Raw genomic sequence first — 12,469 nt, 5'->3', positions numbered from 1 at the left:
ATATATATATATATATAACCAATTACATCCGAATGGAGACTTCAAAATGCGAACATACATACATAAGGTAAGGTACACAAAGCAGGTTTATGTTACAAACTGTTTTTTATGAAATCACTTTAGATATTAACATGAATTTATAAATAAATTAAAGAAACTGGATGAATGAAATGTTTCTGTATGAATAAAAAGTACATTTCTAATTTTTTTTCTTAAATTAAATCCGTTATTTTTTTAAATATCTTTAAATATTTTTAAATATCTAAAAAATTAATATTTTTCGTGGTATTTCGAACATTTCATAAGACATATGATCTATTCAATATGTTTTCATGTATTGTGCCAGATTTTCTTCGATTCACCTTCTACAAGTTATGAAATTTATTTAATCTAAAGAAAAGCACGTTTACTTGTTAGATAATATGTTACCTTGATCTATGCCCTATCTTTTCCAATTACTTGAATATATTTGATTCTAAAGCAAATTTTTCCATATTATTTAAACGATTATTTTCTCTATTATATTTTTCAAGCAAATTTTGAAATGTTAGTATCTACTTTTACATTACAATAAATTTTAACAACAAAATTTGCATAAATTTTTTGTTTGTATGATATACACTTTAAGTTTATTTTTATTTGTAGAACATATTAGTAAAATTTATATGGAATTTTGAGGTAAATTTTTTTTTTATAACTTTAAATGTAACTTAATACATTATTATTTGATTTTATAATCTTCGACGGTAAATCGAATTTTTTATTTGAAATAAAATTTTTTAATTTTCGCACTTCTTATATTCGCAGTTATTCTTAAGTAATCATGTAACATTTTTCTCGTTATGTTCTAAAAATTATATTACTTTATTTCTTCAAAGATTTAAATGTAGCAATTGTTATAAAATTTATATATTTGTATTAGAATTTTTACAATAACATTAGTAAAAATTTTAAAATAAATAATTAATAAAAAATCAATTTTATTTATATGTAATTTTCTTTTTAAATCAATATTTAATAATAATTTACTAAATATGTATCGTAATAAACATAATGTAACAAATATTATGTTGAAATGTTGCAAGTTCAAAAACAACTAAACTCATAATTTCATTGTTTCAAAACAATTTTACTAGAAAAATGTTACAAAACGATTACAGATCACGACTATAATTTTTCTATTTTATTTCTAACAATTTATACCAGTTCGTATATAATTTTATAATTTTGTCGGGAATAAAAATTAAACAATAAATTAAAATAATTTTAGACTTTGATAAATATCTAAAATATATTTCAAAATTTTTAATAAATTTCATTAGTAATCGGTCACCTTTCATAAATTATTTACTGTTGAAAATATTTTATGAAAGAAACATTTTATTTTATCGCAACAATTCACGATATTTACTTAATGTAAAGTAAATATTCAAATGAAATAAGTTCTCAATTACATATTTTTTAATTTATTAACTTTACCATAAAAATTAAATTAGTCCATAAATATTTTTTAAATGTATTATTTTATTTTTTTATAAATAAACTTTAATCACTTAAATTATAAAACTGAAAAAATAACCATAATTTAAAAATAATTTATTTAAATTTAAATAAACGATTTACATCATATGTTCTAAAATACAAAATTTTTTTTACTTAACTAATAATCCATATTTTTTATTTATTTATTATAATATAAGTGTAATATTTTAAATTATATGAAAATAATTTTTTTCGTATTTTAGAATAATTAAATACTTACTATTCTATCTATATTTAGCTTTAGAGAAATTTACTTACAATATTCAATATCCGTAACTTTATCTTCTGTGTTGTAAAAAACAAAGATAAAGAATGCAACAGGTCGAGTTTTAACAAGAACAAAAGAGCATTCACTGCTCGAGTATACCAATGTGTACTACCTCGTAAATGTTTCTTGATTCAGGAGAACTGAACTACAGACTCGGACCTGCGCCATGCATGCCTGATCAGATAAACGCTTATACTACTAGATACTTATATACTACACTTATGTACTTAGCTATAACAAACTATTCGATGAAAAATATGAACTATACAATGTAATAATAATGTTACAGTAGTACAATATACTTATTATTTTCACTATTAAATTTTTTCTAATATTAATGATTAATGTATCCATTAATGTATGTATACATTTTCTTTTTAAATATAATAACGTAAATTCTCATTACATGTAATATTAGCTTATTTGTAAAATAAATATTGTTACATATTAATGCTAAAATATTTAATACAGAATCAAAATGAAATCGAGTCAAATAATATGACATCTACATGTGTAAAAATTGCATTATCATCTACTTTAGTTATAAAATATTTGATTTATTACTTTATATTAGTAATATTTGATTTATTACTAATATACAAAGCTCTTTCCATTTATGACAATGTTTCTTTACACTATTTGTTACATTATTAAAATTCTATTTTTAGCAAAGTAAGAGCAAAATATATCTATAATAGTATAAATATATCTTATAATGGTATAAAACTTAATAAACCGGTTTTATACATTGTTTAATACATTTATTATAATACATTTATATAATATCTTCATATTCTATTACATTCTCAATTAGATATTACTTTGCAAAAACATTAAAAAAACATTTTTGTGTATAATATCTACCAAATTGCACGTTGGACTCCAGCTAGTTTATTATAGTCAGCTAAGTGTCGGAACATAATTCTTGATAATCTCCATCTATAAATACATCCATGTCCACGAGAAGTCAGTGCACAACGTGGTGTTAATTGCCTTAAAGCAGTTTGACGTGGAATTTTCTCATCAAATTCCTTATCAACTATTTCCTAAAAGACGAAAAAAGACTTGATAAACAATCAAGCCACAAAAAAGCTATTGCTATTAGCTAGTATCACAGTCACATAGATCACTCAGTATACAACATTTTTTCAGACGGTTATATTATAATGTTAGGTTATATAAAATACATAGAATGTACCCTTAATTCTGCTGGTAAAATATCATTTCTCTTCATAGCTAGTAAACGTAATCGTTCTGGAGCATAATCTTCTGCCATCTTTCGCCGTTTTACATCACGTATCATCCACCGACCAACATATTTATTACGTATTTGCTGAAACTAAGCAAAGAATATAATAAACACAAATTATGCAAGAATGAATGTAAATTTCTTATATAAATATATATATTAAAAAGCAAATAATATTACACAGAAAAATTGAAACATTTATTTTTACTTACACTGCAAGCTGTGCAATTTGTACTATTTGAAAGAAAAGACGAAAATATTGACAGACCACTCTTTACAGCAGCCATGTTTCGCTCAACAGCTGTTCTCCATGCATGTTTTTTACTCTACGAAGCATATATCAAATATACATACACACAATTCCATAAAAATTACGTGAATTACATTTTATTGTTTTCATAAACAATCAAATTTGGAGAAGACTTTAATAACGCAATATTATAAAATAATAATAACAATAATGAAAAATTGTACTAGGCATGAAAAAATTAAAAATTTGTAATTCATTAGCAGAAAACCATTTCAAAATACTTAAAAAATAAATATATTTACTAATATTTAACGATTATGTTTTTTATTGTTAAAAATAATATGCAATAGATATATTCTTGACAAAGATACTTATATATTACTACTTACATTAAAAATGAACTTTAAAATTTATTTTATAAAAATAAATCATATAAATTACATTTCACAACATTTTGTAAGTAAATATTTAATCCATAAAAGTTATATTTTTGAAATAGAAAAAGTTAGAACCATTTTTCAAAATCTCATTCGAAAACATACCTAAAATTTCAATTAAAAATAATTTTATAATCTAATTTTTATATTATTTAAATAAACCTATAACGTATACTTTTGTAACATAAAGATAGTATAACAATAAAACACATTTGTTTCCGTAGCTCCTTTATTTATGTTTATTCATTATTATTGTTATTTATATGTACATACAGAAAACCGTTGTTAACCAATTTCGACCGGTAAATCGCGGCTAAAAGTGCTGAACCATTGCAGAGCAATCGTATTTTCGCACATACCTCCTATTAATATAAAATGTGTAAAAATATAAGATAAATCTTTGTAGACATATATCATAGAAAAGTGTTTTGTGTATATATTTTTAGCAGTTCAATTCCTTACCTAGTCAGGTAATTGGAAAGTAATAAAAAACAGGTCCCATCTCCCAACCGAATTCGTATTGGAACTACCAATTTTCCTTTTTCTCGCTACTTAAAATTTCTTTTGTATCGATGTATCCCGACAAATGAAAAATTAAAAAATTGTAAAATTTTTTCTATTTTTTGCAAGTAACATCGGAAATATGAAGCGTTTTACGATAAGGATGGCGATGATTAATTAATAGTGACGGCAAAAAAATAATAATGAGATGTTTCTCGAATATCGCAGATATAGGATTTATTTCCGTATAATAATTAGAAAATATAATTAAGCCGAGCTAAATTATGATGTTTGTTAATGTTCTTGTGAAACAGATGTTATAAGTAGCTTAACATAGTTCACTTTCTTCTCTTATGGAACTCACAGGCGAGAAAAACATCTGTTTGTACACCATTGTTGGCTACTTTCATCTTTCCTACGAAATTCTTTACGGTGAGAAAAGTGACGGAGTAACCATTTGGATAAATGGAATATACGAATATCAAAAAAATGTGGCGAATATGCAATTACATGCACACAAAATGCCAGTCGTCGCGATTCTTTACCGATTCTATTATCCTTAATTATTGGTCGCGATTTCGTAAAAAATATTGCAGTGTCCAATGGCAACGACATAACGTTGCTCTCGTGCGAGGAACATGAAGAAAGAACGTAAACTACTTCAGCTACTATATGCCGAAGCCCATCTGGCGATACACATGTACGGAAACTAGTTATTTCTTTTTCTGGGCCTTCTCGGCAGCCTTGGTGACCTTGCCCGTACTATCCTTGAAAGTGACAGCTTTAATAACGCCGACAGCCACCGTTTGACGCATGTCACGAACAGCAAAACGTCCTAGAGGCGGGAATTCTTGGAAAGCTTCAACACACATAGGCTTGCTTGGTACAAGTATAACGATGGCAGCATCTCCAGCTTTTATAGCTTTTGGATTTTCTTCGGTGGTCTTTCCGTTACGACGGTCACACTTCTCTTTGATATAAGCAAATTTACACGCGATGTGTGCAGTGTGGCAATCCAACACTGGTGTGTATCCATTGCTGATTTGACCAGGATGATTCAATACAATGACCTAAAAATACAAAATAACTTTTCAAAACTAAATAATCACAAAATTCATTTAAAATATATGTAATAAATAGTATTCAGACGCATTTAACCGTCAACAAATCCTGAAGGACCTTCCGGTGGAAACCGCGAATGAGGTTTTTATGTTCTCATCATCGTATCAATCAACGAATAATTCACTCATATTTGTGTTAAAACGTACTATTCTTAATTTAATTTTAAACATATACCTGTGCAGTGAAATCAGCAGCACCTTTAGGTGGATTATTCTTCGAGTCACCAGTTACATAACCACGACGCAATTCTTTTACTGACACGTTCTTAACGTTGAAACCAACGTTATCACCAGGAACAGCTTCTTGCAAAGCTTCGTGGTGCATTTCAACGGATTTAACTTCAGTGGTCAAACCAGCTGGAGCAAAGGTAACAACCATACCTGGCTTCAACACACCAGTCTCAACACGACCAACAGGTACCGTTCCAATACCACCAATTTTGTATACATCCTAAAATCAGATTTAACATCATTATTACATGTTAATTTGAAATAGACATAGCTTTTAAAAGATTAATTTTAATCAGACGTCTCTAACCATCACCGAATTATAAAATTCTCCGGTGGAAACCGCGAATGAGCGAATAAGTTTATCATCATAAAAAATAATTAAAGATTAACTATTGAATTCTACCAAAAACTTACTTGAAGAGGAAGACGGAGAGCCTTGTCCGTAGGTCTAGATGGTGGAAGAATGGCATCAAGTGCTTCAATAAGGCATTTTCCTTCAACTTTACCTTCTTTACGTTCCACAGTCCATCCCTTGAACCAAGGCATTTTTGAAGAAATCTCTAACATGTTATCTCCATGCCAACCAGAAATTGGCACAAATGCTACTCCAGCGGGATTGTAACCAATTTTCTTAATGTAAGATGACACTTCCTTTTTAATTTCTTCAAATCGGACTTCAGAGTATGGTGGTTCAGTGGAGTCCATCTTGTTAACACCAACAATCAACTGTTTTACACCAAGAGTAAAAGCGAGCAGAGCATGCTCACGGGTTTGTCCATTCTTTGAAATACCAGCTTCAAACTCGCCAGTACCAGCAGCAACAATTAATACTGCACAGTCAGCTTGTGAGGTACCAGTAATCATGTTTTTGATGAAATCTCTATGCCCAGGAGCATCAATAATAGTAACATAGTACTTGGAAGTTTCAAATTTCCATAAAGCAATGTCAATGGTAATACCACGTTCACGTTCAGCTTTAAGCTTGTCCAATACCCACGCATATTTGAAGGATCCTTTGCCCATCTAAAAATTAAGATTTTGTTTTTAAATTTTGCAATTTATATGCTGCTTCAATTATACATAAAAAATTTAACAAAGCTGCAAACTGTGAACTATAATTATCACTGTACTAAGGAAAAGTGAATTATCAGTGACAAAGTTTTGTCAAATTTTTAAAATTAATTTAGAAATAAATAATATAAGATTTGAAAATATTATTACAAATATGATGTTAATTACTTACTTCCTGGGCTTCCTTCTCGAACTTTTCAATAGTACGTTTGTCAATACCACCACATTTGTAGATCAAATGACCAGTGGTGGTGGACTTGCCAGAATCGACGTGTCCAATAACGACAATGTTAATATGAATCTTCTCTTTACCCATGATAAAGTTTTAATAAGACTTTATTGGTTAAATCTGGAATAAAATAACATATGCTAAAATATTATAAATTAATAAACAAAATGGAAAATCAAAATCAATTTTATTTCGTAACTTTTACATACTAGAATTATTTTACATTTGAATTCAGATCAAGTTCAATTAATTGTTCTAAATAGTATCAAATTTTATTCATTCAGGAGTGATAATTTTTGTTAATAGTATAAAAATTTGACAATTGTTTTTCCTTATCAAGAAAGCAGCAGGTGTCTTTTATTTAACGTCCACGTGGCGGTATCTGAATATTCGAGAATGGAACTGGCAGCCATTTTGTACATGGCGAGAACGTTGCAACGTTGCCATAATTACTTGACGCTTCGCGTTGCACAATGCCACGTTACAAATTATTTTTAATAATTTTCAATAAAAGGAGTTGCACTATTTTACATACACTGGAACTAATTGACAATTACTTAACAATCCACATTAAAAGTGATATATATTAATAATATACGAATACATTTTGCAATTTCTATTTCAATAAAAAAATAATTTCTATAAAATTCAATTCCATTTAAACCGAAATTGATATTAACTAAATAAAACTATTCAGAAGAGAAATATTTACAAATCAGGAAGTTACATATATAAAGCAGATAAAAAATTGCACATTATGCAATTACTATGATATATTGAAACAAGTTCAATTACCAAACTTCGCACGTATCTTTTTCCGTAATAAAATTTTCACTTGTTATCACTTTAACACAGCGATAAATATTTTAACAATACGAAAAAACTATTTTGAAGATCCACAACACTGGAAATCAGCAAGCAAGCTCCATTGTTGGCGAGGAGTCGTCCTACAATGTCGTCATTGCACACGATTTCCAGTATACATACTGTATATCTGGATATCTTAATTACTAAGGTTCAAACGGCAATTACTGCTCCTTTTCAGTTATATCATCAAAATTACTTTCATTAAAATAAGAATTCGTGGACTCTAAAGATTGTACACCATAAATAATTCCAGTGATGCCTGAACTCGTGACCGAAACTCCAGCTCTGACAAGCGACCGCCATACTGCATCCGGTTATTTGCGGTTTTCTAACTTTTTAAGTTTAGAACTCACATTTAGTTAGTTATTTGTTTTATTACGTAAATTGTTTTATATATTCAACAATTAATTGTAAGATTTAACGTGTTTTTTGAAAGATATGATGAACTATTTGAATGAAGATTAGCATGTGGTCCGTATTCGAACAGCCGGCGAATATAACGATTAACCACGCGCCCATTTTTCAATATTATAATTCACCGAAAAAAACATTTTAGCAAAACTATTGTCACAACACATTTCGCCCGTATTTCATTCGTTGTTTTATTTCGTACCTGACGTCCGATGTTACCTTTTCCGTAAGAAAATCGACGGATTATACTGCTGTGCGTAAACCACGAACAACCACTCACCTCCAGATGCCACGACAGAAAGAGATCGTCCAAGTGAAGTGACATGCGCATACGGCTTCTCGACTGTAGCCTCGAACCCAGCACCTCCATCATATCGATCATTTGTAAAATAGTATTTCATTTTTTTATGTACTGTTCATATTTCTTGTCATATCATTAAGAAAGTCATAAATTATAGAAAATAATGGTTAACATAATTTTTATAACCTCTTAAAAAAATTGTTGATCTTAATAAATGGTGAAATTGAAGTTTTTAGGAGGATAGAGCGCTGGGTTTGAGATTACGGTTACGCAGCAACAACAGGCGTGCCGAGAGTCATATATATGTATAGATAGTCCTGGGATGCATACATGTATGCGAGTATGGAATTGAAAAAAAATAGGGATACTCAAACCAGAGAATGTTAGGTTACTGTATTCAGGGATACATTAGCACATTTGTAATAGATATTACTATATTTTCAATATTATAACTTTGACTCTGCGAAAATGTAAAATATTAAACAATAATATGAATTAAAATTTGATTTTTTTTCGTGGAATGTTCAATCGAAGTTGGTTAGGTGAGTTCAATGCGTCTGCTGTTTAATTCACAGGAATACAGCTATGCTACAATCCAAGCAACACAATTACTTTGTAAATGAAACATTTAATATTATTGTAACAAATTACATTTTTTATAGTCCGGGCATTGATATAATTATCTACATTCGCAAATGTAGATGTATTAGCATATTACATTTTTATTACTCTTTTTTACACGAATTTTTTAAATCAAAATATACAATTTTTAGAGAGGCCATACAATTTTTAAATGTGATAAATTATAAATCTATTACTTCAGGAATTGCAATATGAAGTAATAATAGAAGAAAACATGTTGAAAAATAGGTTGCATAATAAATCAAAAGATACATAAAGATATTTATTTTAAATCAAAGTAATGCTTCCATATGTATTTTAACAAGTAATAAGAATACTGGAATGCAGGTCAAATTTTTACAGTAATTAAGAAGCTATACTTTGTAAATGCTTGTTTCTTGGTATTGTAGGCATCATACTAAAATTTAATACATTTTTAGTACCCTATTCAATATATTGTGTGTAATGTTGGTATTTATTGAATATGAGTTAGATTTGTATATGAAAATTGATACTTATAATATAGACATAGAACATATACTTGTATGTCGAACTTTCTCACGAAACTTTAAATTGTTTATAAATTATTTTTTTATGTGATACGATATAATAAGGAACTTTTGTTAAATTTTTTAACGTTATTAATGTTGAACATGGTTTACGATGAAAGGTATAAAGTGATTTTGTGAATCTCAAATAAATGCTCATGGTACTAACAGTATCCGCTACAGCCCTGGTTTGCTGTTACAATACCTTTCCGGTGACGACAATAGAACACTGCTTCTTTAAGTTTTTACATTAATTTACTATTTACTTTTTTTATTTATTATAATTTCTTTCTTATTTGTTCAATTGCTGTTTCGAGATATGTGTACAAATATGTTTTAGCATATTTCAAAATAATGATTTAGAATATATAAATATTATATACATATTATCTCAGTATACCATTTTGGGAAATTTTTAGAAATTGCATTGGGTAATTATTTGAATGTATAAATATCAGTTCAATCAGTTTATCAGAAATTAAATATTATTTGCACTAACTATCAAATATTTAACTATTTATATTGACATATAAATATATTTGCGAAAATTTGTTATAATACTTAAAACATTTATCACACTTGAAAATTAAATATGGTTTTAAATATATGATTTTATATACGTTTATATTAATATCTATAAAAATACCTATTAATTATTCATTCTTTATTTTAAAATGATTAATATTTAATAAAAACATGCGTTATGAATTATTGCAGACATTGATGTTAGCTTTTACATCTATGAAACGAGCATCATATGGTGTCGATATGTAAAGAAGAATTATGAATTTATTACGAGAAGGTTATGTAATTGTGTTCTCCGTAAACCGATGAATGATTTATTGAAAATAACGGACGAATCATACATCATTCGTTTGGTACGTAAATATTAAACGTCATGTGATATTAACATTGTTCATGAAATATTTAAAATCTATCGAAGAATTCAAAAATATTTATTGATCGCTTGCAAATGATATTCGCAGGGCTTTGATGTTCATGGCCTTTGTATACCTATAACTTTTTATGATATTTATAGCCTCCGTTTAAAATACCGAAAATCAATTTTAGTTATGTGTATAATTGCATTAACACTGTAAGTCATATAGAATCACTAATCAATGATTGCTTCAAAGACATTAATTTCGCATTTTATTATATTCTGTATTCATGAAACTACACATACACATTTAATTCTGTTTTTATCTTAACCATTATATGTTTTCCAATATTTCTTTTTAGGCATTGAAAAGAAACTTCTTCACGTGACTTTGAAGTGATTTGAACACTAAAGGAGACAATTTAGTAAAAACATCATTTAGTGCCAGCTGTTTTTGTCTTTCACGTTGAAATAAACAAGTTTGTATATATGTTGCCTACTTGTCCTCAAGAATTTATGAAATTTTTTTCAGTTCTAACAGTTTATTATTTCTGGCTCATAGAGAATTTTAAAATCGTCTGAATTCCTTGATTCTTTGTATATTAGGTAAATGGTTATGAATTACCCAAATCATCGAATATTCTGAAGATTGCGACCATACCAAGGTCACGCCGTAAGTTATGTCAAGTTCAGTATAATATCAACTATAATGCAATTATTAGAACATAAAGAAAGAGAATAATCTGAAATTAAGAAATTGTAAAGAGTAAAATTACAGATATTTATCTTAGTGAAAATGTTTTTATGACAAATTTGATATTATGCTATTTATTCCCAGTAAATATAAATTAATTATTAAAAATTCGTAAAATTTATTTCAAGATTGATGCAGTGCTGAAACGCGAATGCCGTTTCGAAATAACTCTCCAAAGTTCGTATTGATCGAACTGTAACAAAGAAAAGGATCAGTTTTTATTGACTCCTAGTATTCGGTGTTGCTATGTGCGACGCGAGAGGGGAGACTCCTATTTCCTAGGTCCATTATTCCACGAACAGAGATTTGATCGTTTCCATGATCAATGTTACTCGAAACGTATCAACGAAATAAAATTAATTCGTTTGAAATGAAACACATCATAATTCCAAGTAAAAATATTACGAGAATTTTACATAAATAGTACACACGAATAAAAAATTATTTACGACATCATTTTTTAATAATATTTTAATTTTGGAAGATTTGTTTAATTTTAATTATTTAATATTTACGATATTTCTTTTTGATTGATTATTCATTATTTACATAAATAATACGTTAAAAGAAGTAATGGAATTTTTTCAATTATAACTTATTGAAATAATTACTTAAATTTCGACTTATGTAAATTGTACTATGACTAAATATTCGCTAGTATTGGGTAACTTGTGTATTTTTAATTCGTTTTAATTTTTTTCAGATTTATCCATATAACAAATGAAAGTCTACAAATTTGCATAGCAGAGTTTCGCCAAATGGTGCAATGTTTATTCACTGTTTTAAATACCTTTTCAATGAGGTACTAAGTTATATATCGACGATGCTTGATATCCGATGAGTCACAGATTTAATACAATATTTATCGATATACATACTTAATACCCAAAACGGTTGTGACATAATAGCTTGAGACTGAAGTAATAATTAAATATGTTATGTAACGAAGAAACTAATATACAGAGTATTTCGCAAAATCTCTCTGTCTAAAGTATGAAGTGTACAGAGTTGAGAAAAGGGATAATAAAGTATCGATAATATTTCTATTGGTAGAAACAAAGGAAATCTGTTTTCAAATAAAATATCAAATTTCCTATTCTGTCATTTTGTAAAATAACGAATCCTGAATTTAGAATAATATAGAATTGAAATATTGGTTGTTCCTAAGATTTGATTACGTTCATTCCA

The 12,469-nt window shown here is 27.8% G+C and overlaps 2 protein-coding genes across 3 annotated transcripts; both read right to left on the bottom strand.

Moving 5' to 3' along the window:
* Positions 1 to 2,669: 2,669 nt before the first annotated feature.
* mRpS14 (mitochondrial ribosomal protein S14) lies at positions 2,670 to 3,361 on the bottom strand. Its single transcript, XM_017900469.1, has 3 exons — positions 3,272 to 3,361; positions 3,009 to 3,149; positions 2,670 to 2,856 (listed from the first exon to the last, which is right to left on the bottom strand). Exons 1-3 carry the CDS (start codon positions 3,344 to 3,346, stop codon positions 2,671 to 2,673), a joined length of 402 nt encoding a protein of 133 aa, XP_017755958.1. The 5' UTR covers positions 3,347 to 3,361; the 3' UTR covers position 2,670.
* A 1,101-nt stretch (positions 3,362 to 4,462) lies between these two features.
* On the bottom strand, positions 4,463 to 8,475 carry LOC108547800 (elongation factor 1-alpha). 2 transcript variants are annotated; one of them, XM_017900470.1, is made up of 5 exons: positions 8,380 to 8,475; positions 6,843 to 7,019; positions 6,014 to 6,622; positions 5,544 to 5,819; positions 4,463 to 5,317 (listed from the first exon to the last, which is right to left on the bottom strand). In XM_017900470.1, exons 2-5 carry the CDS (start codon positions 6,984 to 6,986, stop codon positions 4,961 to 4,963), a joined length of 1,386 nt encoding a protein of 461 aa, XP_017755959.1. In that variant the 5' UTR covers positions 6,987 to 7,019; positions 8,380 to 8,475; the 3' UTR covers positions 4,463 to 4,960. The 2 variants fall into 2 exon arrangements, with proteins under 2 accessions (XP_017755959.1, XP_017755960.1); XM_017900471.1 differs by having other exon boundaries at positions 8,397 to 8,420.
* Between the last annotated feature and the right edge of the window lie 3,994 nt (positions 8,476 to 12,469).

This window comes from Eufriesea mexicana, unplaced genomic scaffold (genome assembly GCF_001483705.2).
Source record: "Eufriesea mexicana isolate 0111107269 unplaced genomic scaffold, ASM148370v2 scaffold1247, whole genome shotgun sequence".
NCBI lineage: Eukaryota > Metazoa > Arthropoda > Insecta > Hymenoptera > Apidae > Eufriesea > Eufriesea mexicana.
The sequence above is the reverse complement of the archived record's forward strand: the minus strand, read 5'-3'. Positions and strand labels throughout refer to the sequence as shown.